At 43.2% G+C, this 22775-nt stretch overlaps 4 protein-coding genes and 2 non-coding genes across 12 annotated transcripts in view; 4 read left to right on the forward strand and 2 right to left on the reverse strand.

Moving 5' to 3' along the window:
• On the forward strand, positions 1–1448 carry LOC108155089 (transmembrane protein 192). Its single transcript, XM_017285711.2, has 4 exons — positions 1–235; positions 376–508; positions 578–854; positions 920–1448. Exons 1-4 carry the CDS (start codon positions 96–98, stop codon positions 1147–1149), a joined length of 780 nt encoding a protein of 259 aa, XP_017141200.1. The 5' UTR covers positions 1–95; the 3' UTR covers positions 1150–1448.
• LOC108155085 overlaps positions 1203–22775 on the reverse strand; it is a 27953-nt gene continuing 6380 nt past the window's right edge. For 4 of the 5 annotated variants that reach the window (XM_017285704.2, XM_033388575.1, XM_033388574.1 and 1 more), the window contains 6 exons: positions 11264–11285; positions 7316–11203; positions 7137–7256; positions 1860–2117; positions 1598–1789; positions 1203–1533 (listed from right to left, as the gene is read on the reverse strand). In XM_017285704.2, the coding sequence (XP_017141193.1) occupies positions 1450–1533; positions 1598–1789; positions 1860–2117; positions 7137–7256; positions 7316–11203; positions 11264–11285 (4564 nt within the window). In that variant the 3' untranslated portion in view covers positions 1203–1449. Of the gene's footprint in view, positions 1534–1597; positions 1790–1859; positions 2118–7136; positions 7257–7315; positions 11204–11263; positions 11286–22775 lie in introns of those variants that run through there. The other variant, XM_017285705.2, reaches the window with a different exon arrangement.
• Trnaa-agc lies at positions 2188–2260 on the reverse strand. Its single transcript has one exon. It is a non-coding gene; the product is annotated as a tRNA-Ala (tRNA).
• LOC108155088 (26S proteasome non-ATPase regulatory subunit 8-like) lies at positions 3151–4298 on the forward strand. 3 transcript variants are annotated; one of them, XM_033388579.1, is made up of 2 exons: positions 3151–3253; positions 3312–4298. In XM_033388579.1, exon 2 carries the CDS (start codon positions 3323–3325, stop codon positions 4112–4114), a length of 792 nt encoding a protein of 263 aa, XP_033244470.1. In that variant the 5' UTR covers positions 3151–3253; positions 3312–3322; the 3' UTR covers positions 4115–4298. The 3 variants fall into 3 exon arrangements, with proteins under 3 accessions (XP_033244470.1, XP_033244469.1, XP_033244471.1); XM_033388578.1 differs by having other exon boundaries at positions 3152–3258; XM_033388580.1 differs by having other exon boundaries at positions 3188–3258; positions 3315–4298.
• LOC108155090 (bax inhibitor 1-like) lies at positions 12693–13832 on the forward strand. The gene has a single exon (XM_017285712.2). The coding sequence runs from the start codon at positions 12804–12806 to the stop codon at positions 13527–13529; it is 726 nt and encodes a 241-aa protein (XP_017141201.1). The 5' UTR covers positions 12693–12803; the 3' UTR covers positions 13530–13832.
• Positions 15809–15881, forward strand: Trnaa-agc. The gene has a single exon. It is a non-coding gene; the product is annotated as a tRNA-Ala (tRNA).

Raw genomic sequence — 22775 nt, forward strand, 5'->3', positions numbered from 1 at the left:
ATACGTGTTCACACTGACCGACAACAAACAAAATAAAAACATTTTGAAAATTACGCATAATTTCGCTGCGCATTTAAGGAAAGAAGACCCCCAAAATGGATAACGAATCAACAGGCGCCGCCGTCCCGGCGGGCGTTATACCCCCACACATCCACGACACGGACCAACTGTTGGATCCCGTTCTCTTTTCGAACGACAATCGAAACTTCAAGCTGAAAACCGTGCCCGCATTTAGGTGAGGATGAATGGGAGTGGGGCATGGGGCCTGTCGCCGGCGACAATGAATCACTTCTCCCCAGCGAAAGGGTTGAAATTTGATGAGATATGGATGAGTGCAATGCAATTAACGCACACCAATGCGAATCTACTTTACAGCATACACTTGCTTATCTCGTCGGTGATTTCGTGTGTGGGCATTGGACTGGCGGCCCTTTGGCCAGCGGAACGACGATGCGACGCCTACTTTATAATGCTCTACTTGCGTGCAACCTTCTGGGTCATTACATATGTAAGGACTTGCGATTCATTCAAGCGTCTGGCTTCGACCTGCCTCAATGTCAATTTTCCACTTTTGCAGCTCTTCGACCACTTTGTGAAAATTCAACATCAAAAGCTACGGATGAGCGGCTACCATGATTTCCATCGGGAGACAAGCATGCAGAAGGGCATTCCCCTGCAAGTGGTGTCTCTCTGGAACTCAATGCTGCTTGCTGTCCAGGCCATGATCCATCATTATTATGGAGTGAGCTTCTGGGAGCACTGTGCCGCCGGCTGGCTGTCGCCCATCAGCTATGTGACTGCGTTCAGTGTTGCCGAGAATGTGGTGTTGGCCGTCTTCCATGGCTGCTATATTGGTTAGTTTAGTGATATTTTCTTCCAGGAGAGATTATTTTCAATTCTGAATCTCTTTGCCTTACAGACAAGGTGAGAAAATTTAATAAGGCCAATCTGGCCCCAGATGTCCTGCGAGGCACTGATCAAGTCGGCGGCTCTTTGGGACTGATGCAGCCCGGCGGCGACACAGCCGAACTGCTGGAGAAGCAAGCGGATCTCATTGCCTATCTGCGGGATCATACGCACAGGCTCAACCTAAGTATGCACAAAATGCAGACGAATGTGCGGCCCGTGCGCACGCCACAGATTCCTTAAGGATGGGCGAAGGAAGGACCATTTATACACTACATATTATCATTTTCTTTTTACTTTTTAATGGCGCTTTTTCTTTTATTCTATTACTATTATTCATGACGGAAGAAATGTTCTTCAAGGAAAATCATATTTAAACACAATTATGCCCAATTGTACAAAAAAATACAAAAAAAAAAAAAAATTTTCATCTATTCGCTGATGGAAAAATCAGTATGATTGTAAAGTTATATACGAAAAGTGCGCGTGAGGATGTGTGTGTTAAATTGTTAAATTAAATCTGATCTATATATTATCTTTAATCTAATTGCATTTTTGTCCACCATTTAGCATTTCCGGGGGGATTTCTAGCACCTCCAACGAGTTGTCCTTCGATGATGTTACGATCTTTAAATGCAGAAAGTGATGTTAAATACAATGCCAATGAGAAATTGAAAGCTTCAAGACTTACACTGTCGCCCGCTATGGCCAGGGCCAGTACCAAGCGTCCAGCACCCTCGAACCGGCCCACCTGGGAGCCCTTATGCTTATCCAAGACATAAATGAATCCATCATAGCAGCCAATCAGCAAATATCTGTCCCTGAAGCTGACCATGGACACGGCCCCATTACCACAGCTTAACTTAGTGACCAGGTTTCCACTCTAAAAGTTACAAAAGAATCATTCAGTTTGGATTTTGAAAGAACCAATCAGTGGAGAGGATTATTCTTACAGCAAACTCAAACTTGTAGATCTCGTTCTTCTGCGTGCCGCAGTAGACATGTCCGTCATTGAGCAGCAAACTGTAGACGTTCAGTCCGTCGGGTACGCCCAGGCGACGTAGCAACAGACCTGTGGCCGCATCGTGGAAATTCACAAAGTTTCCCTTGCAGCCCAGTATGATGATCTTCCTGTGGCCTTCCTTGGTGGCCTTGACTGCTATAATGGACTGGCCCGTGGAGAGCAAAGGGGATTCTATCATTTTGTTGGTCTGCAATCAAAAGAAAACATTTTTTTAGATTACTAAAAGAAACAAATTTAACAAAAATATGTAGTCCTTTTGGAGATGCGGGGCATCGATCCCCGTACCTCTCACATGCTAAGCGAGCGCTCTACCATCTGAGCTACATCCCCGTTGTGTATAAGCCCAATATATTGGCCGTAAAAAGTGCGTGCTTTGGTTGTGGGCCAACATTTTGATACTACGGCTCATTGCTATCCAAAGTGCATCGTCATGAGAAACGCGCATACGATCCAAAAACATAAAGAAACCGGTAACAGAAGCCAGCCCCCAGCGAGCATTTTATGTCGTTTATAAATAAATACAACATATAAACTAATTATAGACTGGTTATAAATATACAGTGTACGTATGAGTACCACACTATTCGAAGATTAGATAATGCTTCTTATCTAAATGGTACACAAATATTTTAATTATTCTAGATTGGACTGGGAATTACTATAAACGGTATGGTTTTGTTTGACTTCAGTTAAAAAATGTATTTATTTTCTGTTATTGATGGTATTTGTGTTGGGAGTGGTCTTAGAATACTATTCTGATTACCCATTAAGAGGAAAAGGGAAATATCTTTGATGCCAAGGAATGATGTAGTACTCCCATTGCTCCGGTTGCTCCCAAATGACGCACCAATATCATCAATAGCATCGAAAATTTTAACCACTAAATCATTAATATTGAGACTTCTTTCTATACATTTTTCTTTCTGTAAATTTTGTTTGTAAATATCTTCAAATAGGCGAAGGCATACGTGCCGCGACATACATATAAATGTAATCATATGATCCTACCATATTTCAACCTTTCTACACCGCATAACTCTATCTCTCTCTTAACCTGGTCCTTCCAGACGGACATGGATCTATCAACTCGGCAATATAAATATATGTATGTTCCTTCTGGCTGTTTCACACATAAACATAAATTCGATATTCTCCTGTCAACCTTTGAGTACAGGGTATAAAAACTATTGAACTACCATGCCAGCAAAACTACCAAAGTAGGTCTGCTAAATACATTCAAGACTCTTTCCAGTCCCTTTTCCGACTTTGTTCAGTCAAGTTCAACAAAATTTGATTCTTCAAAAAATTACTCGTTCCCTAAACGTCAGGTTTCTTATTTCATATTTTCAAATTTCAATTTAAACCAAACTACTTTATACAGAAGGAAGCATCATGTCCAATCTATACAAAGATATAAAGGCCGAATGGAGCAAACGAGCCCCGAATCTTCTGCGCTGTGGTCAACTTTTGGGCATTTTCAAGCTGGAGATTCTTGGAGGATTCTTGATGCCCCATGAGATGTCAAAGTCCAACCCCCAGCAGAAGGATCAACTGGTGAGGTCCCGCGATGTGCTGGAGATCGCAGTGGAGCACAGCATCACCGTCAAGGACTACGCAGCCTTTGAGCGGTACATGGCCCAGCTGAAAATGTACTACTACGACTACGACAAGTTCCTGGAACCCTCACAGGAGATGCACAAGATGATTGGTCTGAGCCTGCTCTATATGCTGGCCACAAATCGCATTGCCGACTTCCACATCGCACTCGAGCGACTGCCGTCGGCCCTGCTGCTCCAGGATCGCTTCATCATGCCCGTGCTGGCCCTCGAGAACTACTTCATGGAGGGACGCTACAACAAAATACTGGAGGCCAAGAAGTCCTTGCCTTCGGAGATCTATGGCAACTTCATGGACATGCTGGTGCTCACGGCCCGCGAGGAGATTGCCTCCTGCATCGAGAAGTCCTACCTGAAGATGACCCCCAAGCAGGCGGCACAGCGTCTGGGCCTTCGTGCAGGCGGAAAGGAGCTTCTGGAGTTGGTCGAACGCCGCCACTGGACTTTGGATGCTCAGGGGAACTACGATTATGCCGCACTAAACATCAAGCCCAAGGATGAGGTTCCGGCCAACGATATAGCCACACATAATTTATCCTATGCCACTGAGCTAGAGAAAATTATTTAAGGAGGATAGGCAACAGGATAGCGGGCTTTCATCCTCGTTTTGGTTTGCTTCCTCAGAAATTTGTCAATACATATTTTCAGGCAAATTTTCTGTCATGACATTTTATGTTTCTAAACATTTTGTGCACCATTGCAGGGCAGGGAATTTCTGTTCTAAGGCATCCCCTTCAGAATTTCGACTCTCATTACATTTTAGCATGTAATAATATATTTAACAGAACCCAAGACTACTGGAGAAATTTCTATGAAATGGGACAAATTTCAAGTCGACGGAAACTGCAATGGAAACCGTTAGCCAAACAACAGGCGGTGTCTCAAACATTGATAAATGGCTGCCTCAAACCTCTCTAAAATAACGGAGAACGAGAAATGGGGAGAAGACAAAGACGAAGAGCGAGAGAGATAGTGCACTTTTATGTACCGTTATGTCTTGAAGCTTAAGCAAAAAAAATACCAATAAAATGCTTGCAGTGGGAGTGGCAGCAGTATGTTGTTTATTTAGTGGTTGCAAGCCACATGCAGCCCGGGTCCATGCCACACCCACCCAACTATACGTATGTGTGTATGAACATGCATGCATTGCAGTTTGCCACACAACGAACAACAATAGAAAATACCAAAACACTCACACTGGCACTTCAAAACGAATAAAAAGAGTTATCAGTCGCCTGCACATAACGGCACAAACAACCGACCAACCAGCCCGACTTGGCGCAGAACAGCCAATGAGAGAGCGGCAGGCACATACACACACAGCTACACATATAGCAACCCATAGACAAGGCGTCATTTTCCAGAAAACACAACACAACAAAACAGGGGAACCAACCAAACCGGCAAGAAAAGCCCACGCCACAACAACAACATCCACATCCACACACAGACAGCAACAGGCACGAAGACAATTCCCATTGCAACGCCTTGGAAGGCTGCAGTTACGACGACTGTACCGAGAGAGCTAGAGAGAGCGAGAGAGCTAGTCGAGACCGAGAGAGCGAGAGAGAAAGCTCCTACAAAGAGATAGAGAGAGAGAGAGCGAGCGGAACAGTCGGGGGAGTCTCTATTTTCGGTTTTCTTGTATTTTATTTAAAATTGTTTTGAGTAAATAGCATATAAACATTTTATTTGCTGCTGCCAAAAACTAACGAATGGGAAAAGCATGAGGAGGCGACTGTCTGTACTATGTGCAACCCAACGGTAAACTGCAGCGCAGCGCAGAGCAAGGCATGCGCATTGGAGATGGGGGACCCGAAGAACAGGCAAAGGGACTTCGTGTGCCAGAAGGAGAGCCAGAGAGCAGGAGAGAGAGCTAGCTGCATTTTGGGAGAGTGTGAGAGCCGTGCTGGCCAAATATATCCCGTTAACTAAACAGGCACACATAAAACTTAAATAAACAACAATAGAGCGAGGAGAGAGCAGAAGAGAAAGACGAAGAGACAGAGAGACAGAGAGAGCAATAGTGGTAGCATAACCGAGAGTGAGTGAGAGAAACAGTTGCTGCTCCTGCCACTGCTACTGCATGCGGCTGCACTTTGCTGTTGTTTGTTGCAACACTAACCCCCAGCCAGCCCGGACTGGTACATAGCCAACGAAGCTCCGCTCCGGAGCTATGTGCTACGAACAGGACCAGTGTACAGTTGTCGTCGTCTCGGCCAAACAACGTGCAGCAAAAACTGACACAATAAAACACAAAACACAAGTGAAAGCTAAATATCAAGCAATAGCAGCAGGAGGCAGGCCAAAAACTGCAATCCCAGTAACGCCCTCTAGTATGTGCCTAAATACGGTACTGTGTGTTGGGCGTGGCATCCTCGGATATTTACCAAATAACTAACGACCAACTGTACTGCACCTAGAATGTACAGATGGCTTACCATCTCCCCCTAAGCTTGAGTACAGTTGCCCTCCTTCGTCTCATTCTTATTTACAATTACAGTAGGCCCCTTCTCCCTCCACTTGTTATGTTGTAAGTACAGTTGCCTTCTCTTGCTGCACCAATGTTATAAGTACAGTTGCCTCCTTCTACGCTATAGTTACAAGTACCGTTTTCCTCCTCCAAATCCTCTTTAGTTACAAGTACCTTTGCTTACACCTACACCATAGCTGAAGTACACTTTTCTCCTCCGTAGTTATAAGTACAGTTGCCTTCTTCTCCTACGAGCAGATATCAAAAAGTACAGTTGTGCTTAAAATGGAAGAAAAAATCGTAGCATAATTTCTGGCTACGGGCATGAGTTATCAGCACGTCGCAGCCATAAATCGAATTTCTGCCAGAATTAAGACTTATAGCTCTCTCTACCCTCATCGTGAAATATTCTAATGAAGTATCTCAACTCCCTTTCTACGCTTTTCACTCCATACTATCCAATTTGTTGAATTCGCGTGAGCCAATGCGAGAAAAAAAACAAATTCGATTTGATTTCCATTGTCTAGACATTCGCTCGTTCGCTTTTGGTTCTGAGCAGAGGCTCATTGCCAATTCGTTAACTTTTGTTGTTGCTGCTGTTTGGTCGTTGTTTGGGCAAGGTGTGGAGATGCTGGTCGTCCTTTTTTTGGCAGGATTTGCCTGCCGCTGTTCAATATTTTAATTGAAATTTTTCAAGTGTTTGTTAGACAGATAAATATTTAATGAACGCAACATTAATTAAATGGAGAATATATTGAGAGAAGATTGATTGACCTGGCACATGCAGGGCAGGGCTGTTTCAATGAATTAGTGAAGCTAGCTCTATAAAATCAAACAAATTATATTACGCGGAAAACCGTTAAAAATCTATTCCATTCTACAAAGAATTCTATTAATTGTAATGTTAGTAACAAAGTACATATATTACTTTATCAAAAGCGGTGTGCACGCTTTTTGAAAAAAACAACCCTTATCAGCGAGACTCGTCACGCACACTGCGTGCATTTTGTTTTCGCATTCTCTGGCTTTCCCTTTTGCACTTTTCACTAACCCTTGTGCCGGTTATCGATGAATAAATCTTGGGATTTATTATTTAATAGGCTCTGCTTGAACTTACCACCACATTATAGACAAAGATGTGGCCCCAGCGACTGCCAATAAATGCGGCATCCCAGGCAATATCAATAGATTGCAATGGCTCCTTGACGTACACTGTTTGCTGGACACTCTCAAGATTCTGCAAAAGAATAAGAACATTTACAATTTATAATATTTTTCTTATATGTGGGGGCTTACCTCCAATGAGGATTTCTTGAGGAAGCCGTCCAATGATGTGGTGTATAGAAATGACTCCTTCTCGCACAGATGCATGTTTGTGATGGCCTCGCCGTGCTTCGGGATCTGACGCTCGAGCTTGTGATTGTGAAGGTTGAAGATGTAGATATCCCCATCCTCGGCGGCGGCTAGTATGTGGTTCTTATAAATGCGTATTTGGGTGATCGGACTGACGACCGAGTGAAGGCGGCCCTTCCGTATGAAGCCCAGATCCGAGCCCATGTCCCCGTTGGACTCTACCGTATGCTGTCTCAGTTGCGTGGGTAGTGGCGGTGGGGCCTTGAGGATACTCCGTGGCAGCTGGTATGGCATGTTGTAGTTCGGCTCGGGCGGCGGCGGCGGTGGTGGTGGTAGCGGTGGTATAATGGCTAGCGGCTGCTGGGTAGGATTAGACTCTGATACTGTACTGGTAATTGTTTTGCTCTTACGCGACTGCTTGGGCCTGGAGGCGGCCGCTGGAATGGGATCCGCCGATCGTTTGTTGGGGCTAGCACCATTTTCGGCGATGATGGGAGGCGGCGACTGCGACTCCATTGCATTGCAAAAATCCATGGGTTCCTCTTTGATCACCGCATCGGGCTCCATTAACGGCATGGGCATTTTCGGTGAGATCTCCTCGGATTTTTCAGTCTGCTCCTTGGCTGCAATCTCCAGCTGGAGCTGAGCCACCAACTCGTCTGAATTATCATTCCTCTTGGCTGTCCGACGATTGAATCTTGCCCTACGCTTGGGCAAGTACTTGACCACCACAGCCCGACGAACGCGACCCTTGCGTCTGGCTTGTGTTTGGTTCGAAGAAGCCTCGCTTTTATTACAAGACTCCCCCAAAACTTCTGCCTGGCTCTCTGCAATCGGAGGCCGCGAGTTTGTGGCCGCTGCTGTTACCGGGGTAGCAAGCGTGGAGAGTATCAAAGATGATGCTGTTGCTGGTCCATGGTTCCTGCAGATCGCTAAATTGAGCAGCAGAAACTTGCGGTTTTGCAGCTCCAGGCTGTGAATTTCCAAGTCGGATTTCTCCTTTTGGAATTTCATGATCATTTCCTCGAGAAGGCTACGTCTATTCTGATTCTCCAAGAGACGAAGATCGATTTCGACAAGATAATGGGCCACCATGTCATTCGAAAGTTCCAGAAGATCAGTGGATTCGGACAGGGAATAGACGCCTGGGGAGACTCGAGCCAATGTGGAATCCAGAAATCCAGACGGATAAACAGAAAATGGTGGGATAATTGGACGCGGGGGCAAGGCTGGTGGGCTCTGAAGAAAGGGAAGTCCTGGTGGACTCTGAAGCGAAGACAATGCTGGTGGACTCTGACGAGGAGGCAATGCTGGTGGACTCTGACGAGAAGGCAATGCTGGTGGACTCTGACGAGAAGGCAATGCTGGTGGACTCTGACGAGAAGGCAATGCTGGTGGACTCTGACGAGAAGACGGCGAGGGAGAACTCTGACGAGGACTCTGACTAGAGGGTGGTGCCACTGCAGTTTCCCCCAGGGATCTTTGATGTGGCGGCGGCTCTTTTGCAGATTCAGCACTCTCTGAGGCGGCACTCGTCACCGTGCTAATCCTATTGCTCAGCTTTTTCGCCTCCTGTTCCTTTGAACGCTTTGCCGCCGCCTGCTGCTTCTGCTGATTAACCACATGCACCATCTGCCGCAGCAGGAACTCAATGCCCTGCCGATTGTTTCGCAGCTTGAGATTATTTTGCATTTTGGCTATTTCCATTTTGCTGATGCTTTGGGAATTGTGGTCGCTGGATGTCACAACGCAGGATATGAAGTGCAGACGAGTGTGTATACTGTCGCTATTCAGGCTTTTGTATCTCTCTGCTAGCGATTCCTTGAGATGCGGCAGAATCAGCTTCTCGAAACTGTCTACCACATAGGCCGCATCAAGCTTTAGCCTCTGCCTGTAGCGCCGCTTAGAGGACTCGGTGCTGCATTGAGAAGTGGTCGAGTGATCACTAGCTTCTTCATCGTTGGGTTTTGCCACTGCGGTTGCCTGCCGCTGCGGTTGTGTCTTGTTGTGAGGCTTATCCACAGTTTCAGCTTCAGCCTCATCTTCATCAGAGGAAGAGCTGACAACTATTGTTGCATTACCCGTCGGCTGAATTATTTCGCAGTCTGTGATCTCCTTTTTGATCGAAAGTGTGGCTTCTGGGGGGGCTGGAGCGGTATCCTTTGGAGTGCTCTCTTTAGTTTTATCTTTTGGTTTGGCTTTCTTGGGCGAGGATATGCCTACTTTGCGTTCTTGCCTCTCGCCACTGCTCAACTTTTTGTCTTGTTTTGGGAATGGTAGCAAAGGACCGCGGGGCGGTAAGCTGCCATTGAGACGGCCATTATATTGACGCACTGCGGTCATTGTCTTCACCTCGTCGGCGGCTTTGAGCCGTCTCATCAGATTATTGGCACCAGCCATTGTCTCTGTTGGGGTCTCCTTTTCTGTGGGACTAGAGTTCTTTTCTTTTTCTGGAATTTTACTGCACTGCCCGCTCTTAATGCTAGAGTTTTGTTCTTGTTCCTGTTTGGACTCTGGACTATTTTTACTGCACTCCCCTCTCTTAATGCTAGGTTCCGTTTGGATTTCTCGTTTCTCTAATGCCACTTTCTCCTTTTGTGGACTTGACTTGCTTCCGTCAGCCTCTGAAGTGCTTATGCTAAGGCACTTTTCGATCTCTTGGAGCAGTGCTTTTGGTAAGTCGATGTCATCAACGATCTCGTCTTCAATCGGTAACGTGACCCGGCTTTCCTTCGGCTTTTCAAGATCAAATTTCTTGAGCTGGCGACCAATTTCGTCCATTCGTCGTTTTCGGGCCTGGAACTTGAGGTGCTCCTCGTATATGGTGTCACTGTTGTTGATTATATACTTGAGGCTCTCCTTGTCTAGGGTCGCGAGGTGACTTTTGATTGAGGTAGGACTATCCGGTGGATCGAGGGCACCACTGCCAGCCACAGTAAGTCGGCGAATTTTGGGGGCAGGTCTGTAGGACAAAGGATTCGGCGGTCTTTCGGGTGGGGCAGTGCGTCCTAGGCGGTTCTTCTCGGTTGCAGCTTGGATCTCGTGGTTCAGCAGCTCTGTTAAAGGACGTACTTTGATCTTGGGATATGTTTGACTAGACTCAGACTCTGCTGCTGGCGGGGGATTCTCACTGGGTTTCTCATTGGCTTTAGTTGGAGTTTGATCGTGGTCGCGGAAGGTTCCTGAGAAGCTTAATTCCTTGCTGCACCTGGTAGCAATGGGTTTGGGGACTTTGATTTGACTAGAATCCCCTCCCAATGCTGCTTTTTCTTTATTTGACTGGCCACTAAATGGCCTCTCTTTATTTTCTGGCTGTTCTTTCAAATTGCTTGGTGTTTTCAGAAGGCAAGTATCAGCTTTAGAAGCTCCTTTTGATTTACAATCAACTTCTGTTCGTTTCAGTTCTTGTGATTTGTGATTTTGATTGTTCTTCTTACTTCGGGCGGGGATATCGCACTTGTTTGATCTAGAAACCCCTCCTTTTGGATTTGACTGGCCTCTAAATGGACTTTCTTTATTTTCTGGATTTTCTTTGGATTTTTTTTGCGTTTCCAGAGGTTGCAAACCCGCTTTAGAAGCTCTTTTCGATTCACAATCGATTTCAGTTTCTTTCAGTTCTTTTGATTCGGGATTTCGATTGAACTGTCTAATTTGATCGCCCCCATTATTTCTGGTAGGGTTGTAGCCCCAATTGTGCCGGTCTTCACTTGTTCTGCGTTCATATCTGGAGTACCTCTCTTGTCCGTAATATGATCTATCTGAATAATCGTTGCGCTGCCAGCGATAGTTTGGTGGACGATTTCGCTGATACGGATTATTGCTATTCGAAAACTACAAAATAAGCATGCAATTAGAACCCAGATGCGACTCAATGGTTGCAATTCTACTTACCCGAGGATTGAAGAAGGAGTCACTGCAAAGGAAATGAAAAGAAACAGACATTATTAGTAAGAACTAACTATTCTTCTCTGTAATTAATTGCAATTAGATGCATTACAACAAACACAGCCGCGCAGGGCACACTGAATCAGAACCGACAAAGAGCGAAAACTTTTACAAACAATAAAGGAATAATTAATGTAATCAGGCAACGTGCGCGGGAAGTTCTCTCTCAACTTTTCTGGCACGTAAGAATGAATGGGAGCAAAAAGAAAGCAGGCTTGGCCTCTGCATTAATTCAACAGATTTAAAATTTATAACCACCGAACCACCGAACCCCTGACCCCTGGACCCAACCCACACAACATCCAACCTGGCTCCCCTATCTAACAATTATCCCCATCTTTGGAGGGGGAGGACTATTTGTGTATGCAAAGGTGCGAATTCCTTTGGCGCTGGGAATTTCTCCTTTCTGGGTTTTGTTTTTCTGCTTTGGAAAAAATCTCGTTAAGAAATGCTAAAATATACGACCACAAATCTTTGCCATTGCCTTCTTTTTCGTTAATGTCATTTGTAACTTGAACTAATTAAAAATTTAACAGCAAGAAAGTTAAAATCTTCTGAGGCAGAAAGAATTTATGTAGCGATAGTCTTCAAGAAAGTTGAAAGAGGAAGTTTACCAGTTTTTTTTTTGCAATTTGAAGAAACCTATTCATGGAATTAATGAAAGTCTCAATATGACATGAGAATTGCATGTCAATCCTCAATCTACGAATATTTATCACAATAGCCCAAGGCTATAATTTTATTATCCAATTATAACTCATCTAATTGTTTATCCATTTATTCCAAAATCGGTCTAAAATGGTGTCATAAATATCAAAATGTTCCTTAACTAGATAGGAAAAACCATGAAACTATGAAAAAAGGTAAACTTTCATTCTTTAATTGATGAGAGTCATTTGGCTATCAATTGGTGACCCCGATGTTGCTTTTAAGAGTTCTATTGCACTTTCAACCACTTATATAGGTACAATTTAGGCCTACATAGTATATAATTATGTCAGGCTAGAGTTAATGTTTGCGTCAGTTTTCTCTTAAAGTTTTCATTCATGGTAACTTTTTTCCTGCACAGATTCCAGCAAATAACGAGTTCCTTGGTGATTGGTGACTTCTTTCTTTGCAAAATATTCTATTCTATTCAACGGACAGGCCAGACATTTCCTTTTCAGACCTTGTTCTATGTTTGCTTTCATCATCTCGCTCTTAAGATCATCTCTGAAAGAGTCAACATTAGAATAGGAAAATGACGAGAATAACGGACAGCCAAGCAACGGAGACTGAGACACATAAACTGAGAAAAAACTCGTAGTTTTTTTCCGTAAACAAGTAACTCTTTGTAAAATACAGAAAAATTAAAAACAAGTAGGCGTATACAACAATTTAACAAGTCATAAAGCAGTTTGTTTGTGAACATAACAGATTCCCTTCTCCGTTTAACAAATTTTAAAAACTTGAAAAATATTCAGCAATTCAACAAAATTGAGAAAAAATGGCTCAAGCTACAGCACAGAAAATTAACGGACGCTTTCAGAGCTTTATGAAAGGCCTCAACGATCGCTATGAGCCACATGTGCGCCAGCACCTGGCGAAGGTGTACATGGTCTTGGGAAGCACCGCAGCCGCGTCCACTGTGGGAGCCCTCTGCCAGATGCACGAAGTTCTAGATCTCGGTGTACTGGCTGCCCTGGCCACGCTGGTTCTGGCATTGGGTCTGCATCTCTACATGGATGATGGCAAGAACTATCGCACACGCTTGAGCATGCTCTATGCCGTTGGATTTTGCTCGGGCCAGACATTGGGACCGCTGTTGAGCTACATAATCAGCATCAATCCGGCCATTATCGTCACAGCCCTCACTGGCATTTTGGTCATTTTTCTATCACTCTCGCTGGCCGCACTCCTGGCCGAGCAGGGCAAGTATTTGTATCTGGGCGGAATGTTATTGAGCGTTATCAGCACCATGGTCCTTCTGAGCCTCTTCAACATGATATTCAAGTCGTACGTGGTTCAAGTGACTCAACTCTATGTGGGAGTATTCGTGATGGCCGGTTTTGTAGTCTTCGACACCCAAAACATAGTAGAGAAGTGCCGCTATGGGAACAGCGATGTCGTACAGCATGCCCTGATACTGTTCTTTGATATATTTTACATGTTCCGCCGTTTGCTGGTGATCTTGACCCAGAAGGAGGAGCGAAAGCAAGAAGGAAGGAACTAAGGTCCGGCGGTAGCAGCACAGCACAACCAAAACAAAAAATAAACAATAGATACATCTACCATATAAACACTACCAAATTGATTAGGTTCGAAAATTGGCCGTTTTTTCAATTAACTTTCAGCTCAACAGGCAACTTAAAATAAACCACAAGTTAAAGCCAGTTCACTGCCAATGACCAAAATACACGCAGAATTATCTTAAGATCGGACATATATCTTTATATAACTGCCTAAGATATTGCAATAACTTGGTGATACTTTGATAACTTTGGCTGATCCAATAAAGTTCATCTTCGTTCATAAATTATTATTGAATTCTCAACTTCTTAAAAAACTTCTTCCTCAATTGAAACAAATACTTCTCCATTGCCAGAGCTTCTCTCTGAGGGTGTAAACATCGCAATCTCTCCTATATTTGACTTGATTTGTTTTGGGCTTTAATTAAAACCAAACAAAACAACACGCTTCTTGTCAACGCCAAGACAAGGAGTAAAAGTTGAAAATTACCTCAAGCTGTTGCACGAGGGAACGAACGAACCCTTCAACCAACCCACTAATTGTTACAATACCAGATCCCGCTCCTGCTCCTTACCCCCGACCACCACAGTGTTCATGCTGTTGTTTATCAGAGGAACATTGCGAAAACTTGTGGGAAGCGTGGCTGTGCTTAAAAACACATTACAAGTACAAGACAATTAGTTTGTCTCATATAAAACGTAGCCAGGGGAGTCGCTGGAGGATTTGGATTCCTCGTTCCCGGACTGTGTTCCTTCTGCGACAAAGAGTTAAACGTTTTCATATTTATGAGGCTCGTAAAACTCAATGATATACAAAATTAATGACAAAAACATTGCAAGTGGCACGTCTCCCCGTTGCTGGTTCCACTCTCTGGCGAATCGTAAAAGAAATGTTACCTCAAAAACTTTCTCAGCATTCACCTGACAGCGGGAATGGAAATGGGGCTGGGACGCGACACAGTCAAAGTTATTCAAGCGTCTTGTAATTTTAATTTCAAGAGAGTCTGCGACTTTTTAGTTGCTGCCTTCTGGAAGTATTTCCCACTCTCCAGTTCTGGTGCATCCTCTCTCATTTTTTGTGTATGTCCTGTGTCTATCTTAAGGCGTCACGTAGCATTTTCTGTTCCTTTTTTAATTGACTTTGGACTGGAAGAAGTTTATTAGTTGAAGGGGGCTTTTGGGCTTGATTTGAGCAATAGGTGCTCTGCCCTCTTATGCTCGCCTTCTTCCTGCTCATTAGAAAGGACTTGTCACACATGCCACCGTGACTTTTGTGGACTTTTTCCTTTCGTTCTGTGTGGACCCGTTTCCGGTTCCGATAACGGTCACAGGAACGTGAACGTGTTATTGTTGTTCTTGCTGTTGCCCCCAACAGAACCGAGTGGCATCCTTTTTCACTCATCACTGCATAAATTGTACAAAAGTTTATTTTTTCCTTTCCTTTCCGCTATGCGTTATGCATATTAATTTTTACTCGAATCCCTCAAGACGCTTGCAAAAATTCTGATTTTTATTCTTCCTGCTTCTCCTGTTCCAAGAGGAATTCGTGTTTGGCTTCCTTATGAATATTTGTTTTTCGTTTACTTAAAGAATATTTTGATATATTTGTATGGAGGACGTCTATTAAATGGTGTGAAACGATGCTGTTGCGGTTTTAATTTTTAAAGATTTTTTTTTTTAGTTCCGATTTTAGCACCCATTTTGTGTATACAAAAATAACAAAATTCTGGTTGATTTGTTGAAATGTAATTTGTTATTGTTATGCCACTAAATTTGTTTCCTGAAGTGTTTTCCAGAAATCCTTCTGTTGCGAGAACGTTACGAAAAGAGTCTTTAAATACGAAGAAATATTTCCGGAGAGTGGTAAAAGGTTCGAAATATCCATCTTCAGCTTTTCGGAAACATAGTTAAGTGGTATCTTTCTTTCTAATTTATATCTTTGAAATTATCAAAGAGTTTCAAGACGTTTCAAATATATAGAACATGTTTCTATTATAGTTTCTTAAAAATCCATTTAACCTCCTCTTGGTCTGTGCCACTGTTTTCAATTGAGGCATGGTCATGTCTTTCGAATGCCACACCCCAACCCAGCCCAACCGAAGCTAATCCGCAAACCAGTTCGGAACAGGCCTGTACTGTGAAACGGTATCCAGGTCACTTTTGTCGCACCACTTGCATACCAATTGAAGGTAAAGAGAGGTATTGTTAATTGTCCAACCAAGAAAGGCAATACATTGGTGCCTTTGGTGGACAATCACAAGATGGGGATGTAGCTCAGATGGTAGAGCGCTCGCTTAGCATGTGAGAGGTACGGGGATCGATGCCCCGCATCTCCAGTAGTGTATTTTTCCACTAACTTTTTTGCAAAACATGCAAACAGCAACTTTGCAAAACAAAACACTTAAAACAATTAAAAATCTAGAAATAAATACATAAATTCTCGCAACGACAGCGACAGCTTAACTAGCTTAGACTTCAGGTTGTCACGGGAGGGAGGACAAAAAACTTTGTCCTGCCGAAAACGGATAACAAAACAGGGGCAAAAAATTAAAACAAAAGCCTTTTGCTCATAAATAGCACATCATGTATCATTTACAACTCCGATTCCAGCAGTGTATGGAGGATGTAGTCGCCCTGGGGCGTCCTGACTGTTGTCCTGGGACCGTGTTTCCTGGTCCTGACTGCTCCCGTGGCTGCTGTTGTGGCTGTCTGGTTAATTGCTGGCAAAGTTGCCTGCGAACAGCGAATGCAGGCATAAACACAAACATTGGCATATTGTGCTGATTTATGTGCGACAATGTGTTCTCTCTACCACCATCCTGCCTCCTCCTCCGCACTCCCCAACTCCATCGTTAAGGGCGCAAATCAAATTACGCGTCTTGATTGTCGACATGGGGGCAGCTTCTAAGGGATGTCCTGTGTTTGAATCGGAATAATGCTCACTGGCAGCTACAAAGGCAACCTTTGAATATTCATTAGTGGCAACTTCTTCCTCGACATAAGCCGCCCCGGAATGCAAAAGACAAAACTGCCGACGTTTGCGTATTCGTCTCCCGCAACAAAAAAATGCGAGTAAAATAAGGAAATCCTATTGGAGATGCGGGGCATCGATCCCCGTACCTCTCACAAGTGTCCAAAAAAGGTGTCCAAACTAAAGTGCAAGACAAGCTAAATGCCCAAATGGCCAAGTGAAGGGCAAGGTTTTTGGTCAAATTTCAGTTAGCTTTTGGTTGATTGTTGCGGTGGAAGTTTTGTGGGACAGAGCTTCATCGTAGTTGCTTACAGAACGATCTAACATAGGAGGGTCTAAAGTCTTTTAGGAATCTTTTTATTTCTACGAGATCTACGAGTATGTGCTTTCCTTGTCTAAGAAGCGGTGGGCATGCTTTTTGAACCAATAGAAAACCCTCAGCTAAACTCGAGTCTGCAATTCCCGGGCATACAGAATAGTCATGATTTCCGAAACAAAATTAGCTTAAAAGGAATTTATTCCTAAAAGCAGTCCATCTTTTTCTGTTGAATTCTGAACAGTGACGAGGAAGTCCTTGTCGAAGGTATCTACAGAAGTCACTCTGGTGAATATTTGTGATGGCAGAGAATAGATGTTTGACAAGTCGCAAGACTACTCCATTTTTATTTCAATAACTCGGTGGCATTTTAAGCAATACTTCTTGTATGTAAGAGACGAAGAGCCGCCCTAAAAATTGCCTATTTGAGCTTTCAGAAAAATTAGTCAAGAAAAAGCAGTACGGATTGAAGATTGATTGGTCATTCAAAGAGACCGACAAAATCGTTTTAATTTGTAAAATAACATCGCATCTTAAACACCTCCAAAACAATTGAAAATGGTAATCTTCGATTCCCCAAAATTTAGTTCCCATCTCCAAAAGTTATCTCTTGATCCCAGCAATTTATTGTATCTTTAACCACGCGCAGAAAAGAAAACCGTTTAAAAATTTCAGATTGTGGAAAAGTTTGGAAAAGACCGAAGGCCCGCATAATCAACTCTCTGTCTCTTTGGGATTTTTCGTGTGCCAGGGGACGGACTCCATGAAACAGCAGAAGCAACAAACAAACAAACAATAAAATATTGAGCACATTAATGTTTAGTCAGACGTAAAATTACTTTTAAGTCTACTTCGGGCTGTGGGCCCTTCCCCACTCTGCTCCTTAGACAACTCCTCAGACTCTGAGACAATGTCGGGGGTAGAGTGCCTCATAAAGACGTTAGATAAACGCTAGATGCATATTTATGATTTGACACTCCAGAAGTTGCCAGAGGAAATGGCAAATGGGAAACGGGACAGGAGCTCTGCTGCTCTGCTGCTCGGCCTGTCATTCTGGGGTATCGTGAAAAGCTTTCATAATGCTCGATAATGAAACATTTTTCACTTTTGCCACATTGACAAATGCCCAGGGAGGGGGCGAAGGGCAGGAGGCCGGAGTCCGGAGAGCGTTGAATAATAAAAGTTTATGCCAGTATTCTGGATTTAATTAAGAATAAGAAAAACGAACATTTTCAAACTTTTCAATTGCCAGATGCGCCCCAGCTCTGGCGTCTCTCGCCTAATCCGATTTCCAAAAGATACTTTTTATGATTATTATTTTTTGAGTTTGGGAAATTGTTTACGTTAATTAGAAAGGAGCTGTGAAAAGTGACAGGAACAGTGGAAGACGTTTGTCTGCTGTATGAGTGGAAGTGGTATGGATTTTAAGATGGAAAGAGGAAATAATTCTTGGGTATCGGAAGGTACCATAAAGTTGATAAAAGTTATTATTTTTTATTATTAATCAATTGGAGACTAATATAAAATATGAACTTAATAAACTAGCACTAGTTACTGTTACTAGGGCTATCGACACCACATTTGTTGTACCATAATGCTCGGAGAAGCATTTGTTAAAGAGAAAACATGCTCGTAAAAGGATTACTCTCCAGTAATTTTGCAAAGGTTGAACTAGTAAAATAGTTGTCTTTTCTTAATGCTTACCTTTGCTTAATGTTTAGTAATTTATCCGGCAATTCAGTCTAACGATATGGATTAATCTCTCTATTGTATCACTTGTCTTACTAAACAACTTCGTTGCCAATTACTAAGCCACACCAAGAATCGTATATTAACTCAGTCTCAAACAATTCGATTGCTGACCAGAGTCCGGCTAAAGTTAACTCAATCACAATAATTTTGTTTGGCGTTAAATGGCCGCTTCCTACCACTCAACTCCACTCCACTCAAAGTGTCACTTAATTGTTTATGAATGGGGCCCGAACTGTGTGTCAGCGTGCGTGTTTGTGCGTGTCGTAGCTGTGGAAATTCACATCTCTCCCCTCGTGGTAGGCTATGACATATTTTTGCTGCGGTTGACAGAACGGAAGCGGAAACGTTTTTGTGTGGATGGTTTGTTGTGATTGACTCTTTCGGGGGGTTTTTGATTTGCCTTTGAGGATGTCAAATATTTAGCGTTTAAATAGGCTATTGGCTAGTAGTGCGTACAATTTATTTAGATTTTGCTTGAAATTGTCGTTGATTTTTTATAATTGTTTAATTAAATATTTGAATTAATAAAGTCGTGCGTTATAGTCGTAGTATAGTAGTTTTAAAGTCTTTTAGATGATATTCCGAGATGAAGATTTAACACGTTTTTGATAGAGTTTAAATAATTAGATTATTAGCTCTCTAAATGTTTAATATTTTTGTGATGATTATTTAAGTTTTTTTATCAAACCGTTTACAATAGCAATTACAATTAATATTTGGAAAGTTTTTTAAATTAATTAAATTCACGCGTATAATTTGTTAATGTTTTTGAAAAATGTTTCGGTAATAATTTTTGTTGTTGTATAAATAGTCTCAAATTTTAGAATTTCACACCCACTACTATACGTATAAGGAAATTCTTCAACGATTCGACCGCGCTCTATGCTATGCCTATGCTGCTGCTGATGACCGTAGCGGTGACAACAACAGTGCAGTACACAACACAACACTGCACAACAGAGGCTCGACTGCGGCGGCAGAAAGTGCCTTTAACCGACGGCGCTAGTTTCCAGTTCCCGGCCCTGCCCTGGACCGCCCCCATTGCTGCTGCAGTTAGAGCGGGAGCGGGAGAGGGAGAGGGCTTAGAGAGCAAAACAGCAATAGCAATAGGGATGCAACAGCAGTCATAGTCGTAGCGGTACATAACCATACAACAGAACAACAGCTACATAAACTCACACAATCGCATATCGCATAGCTGCTGCTGCTACTGCTATTGCACACTCACACAACGTCATATACAACAGCGAACGAGAGACGGGCCGAGAGCCGATCATCATAAAACGGAGTACATAACCCGAAGTCACGGCCCGAGAGCTGCAGCAAAACAAAACACAGCACAAAACAATGCAAAATACAGCAGCAACAACAACAACAGCAACAGCAAAATGTAACTAAATACGATGCAGCCGAGGAGGGGGTGGGTGGTCGGAGACCGAGACCGAGACCCTGCACCACCACCCCCATGCATCGCCCGGCAAAGCGAACGACGAACGAGCGAGCTGGAAAGACCGAGCGCGACTAACGGTACAAGGACCAAGAAGGCCATCGTCACGAAAGCCCGCCGAAAGCCACGAAGTTGAATCCAGGGTATGTTCGATGAAAGGTAAGACAGGGGGAGAGAGTGGCCTATATTTAAGAGTTTTATGAGTGACTAAACTACTATAATTGTTTGATTTTTTATCAGAAAAATGGGACACATATGACCTTTTTGCAAAGATGCAAAGATGTTGAGAAGAAGAGCTGCACTATCCAAATACCCACTAACTTCTATTTAATATACCTTGCCCTGCAAAAGCCACGAAGTTCCACCACGACCAACAGAGAGAGAGAGAGAGAGAGTGTATGTGGAAGAAAGAGAGAGTGGGCACTAGAGAGAGAGATGGTGATATAGAGCAACTGCAAGAGAGCGAGAGAAGGCAATAAAATAAAATACAAGCAAAACAACATAAAAACCCAACAACAACAGCAATAATACCAACAACTGCAGCAGAAGGAGCAGCAACGGCAGCACCAGAAAAGGACACGTGCAATTAATGCGGGATGGGAGAAGAAGGAAATGGAAAGGGAGAAAGGAGGCGGTGGGTTATTGCACTGGAAATGGTGTACACAATCTCCCTTTCATCTGCCTGCAAATGCTGCTGCTGCGCCACTGCTGCTGCAACAGAGTGCTGCCTGGTTGGCTGTTGCATAGTTCGAGGCGCCGTCGCTGCTGCCGGATGGTGTGAGTGTGTTGGGATTTTTGTTTGGTAAACTGCATATACAACAATACAATAAGCAGAAGGACAGGGTACAGTGGCACAGTGGAACGAGAAGTAGGTCTGGTGGAGATCCCCTTGCCCCATGCTTTACATATGTACATAGCATTTTGAATGAATTCCGGCGCATGCCATCTGATGGCATTTTCTATAAAAGTCAGTTAGGCCATGTGCACGAGCTCAGTTGAGTTTCAACGACCAAACTCCACTCTTGAAATCTTTCGCCATATCGCAGAGAAGCAACCAGCCCCCAAAGCAATCACAAATTGAGAAGCTATTGCGTACCCACATCTCTGCCCACCGTCGGCAATTGGCTCGCCCAACATTTTGAGTAGAGTTTGAGCCTTGCGCTTACCTTGGTGAGTACTCAATAGACCCTTAAAGTGAAGTTTGGGGAGTGATGTGTAGTAGGAAGTGTTTTGCATATCATATTAAGACGGATACCAAGTGAAAAGTGATGAACTCATCTATTGGTTATGATTGTTTAAAAATTTAAAGTAATTAAAGTATTAATAGAGCTTCTCCAATTAATTAAATATAACTTGAAATTGACCATCAATTTAATAGATTTACTTGTTGATCGGAACGATTTGCAGCACACGTTTACATAGATCGCAGTACATAAGCGAAATTTATATCTATATCTATTAAGTAGATTCACTGAAATGTTCCTTTCCGGTAAGCAGTTCAAGAACAACAATAATAATACAAAAATGCTTGTCAGCGTCACTCGAGCGGCTATCATACCCTGTGTGTTCATACATTGTGTGTATTTTTGTAGTTGAATTTTCGGTCCCGAATCGCGATCGCGCACTTCGTGTATTTTTTGAATTTTTTTTAATCCTCGGTTTCAAGTCTGTGTCACGCACAGCTACGTCCCACACGAAGAGTATTTTGTTTCTGCACTCTTGGACGCGAGAAGCGTTCATACAACGCCGTGTATTTTGTTCTTGGATTCTCGGGCTCGCGAGTATCGGACCAATAGGAGCAATGAGAGCAGTTGGGAAACAGGGCAGGCCCAGTACTCATGCTAAGAATTATTCATTATTTAATCCATCAACTAAGAGTTCAAAAGTTCCTTAGAGAACACTTATGTATGTCAAGCTCGTATAAAACCATATACATACATATCTAAATACTATAAAAACGATAGATTCGCATCTAATTTCGCTTTCATCTCGATCCACATTCTTCTACCTTTTCAGAAAACATCTCAGAACACAGTCATACCAAAAAGGAAACGGCTATCAAGCCTATAAAGAACCGTATTTATTTGATCGCCAGTCAGTTCGATAAAGTCGAACCTACTGTAAGTAGAACACGATGTGTAAGCACCAAGAGATGAATATGAGGTACCAATCACCTCGCACGCAAGGATACAATAATGGTATCCAAACGCTATATAAATCGACTGATACAAATTCCAAGAGGGTACACTGTCACAACCCGAAAATATAGAGTCATAATCAAACGATATGTAACCAATTGTAGGGCCACTATGTATGACGATATTTAATGTATTCGAAATCTATATAACCTTACTTAAAGCATCAATATTTAGGGAAATGAAAATGCATCTAAGTAGGCGCCCCCAAACGGGCGTTTCAGTATATTTAGTATGTAAGATGTTATACAATTAAAAGAACATAATAGGTTCCGAACCCGAACAATTAGGTAGGTCCACAAAACGGAAGACAACTTAATGAATTCGTTCGCAATTAACCTTTTACTTTTATCCCCCAACGAGTGTCACACATTGGCCTTATCCGCTCTATCCGGGGATGTCTATCTGTGTGTGAACCCCCATCCATTTCCAATCAAAATTATCCGAAGCATGGTGTCTGAACTTGTACGCGTGCGCGAAAGATCAGTAATGGAGGCCAGGGTCCGGACCTTTGCCGTAATCGCGTTCTACGTGCTGCACGTCATGCGG

Source organism: Drosophila miranda, chromosome 2 (assembly GCF_003369915.1).
Source record: "Drosophila miranda strain MSH22 chromosome 2, D.miranda_PacBio2.1, whole genome shotgun sequence".
Taxonomy (NCBI): domain Eukaryota; kingdom Metazoa; phylum Arthropoda; class Insecta; order Diptera; family Drosophilidae; genus Drosophila; species Drosophila miranda.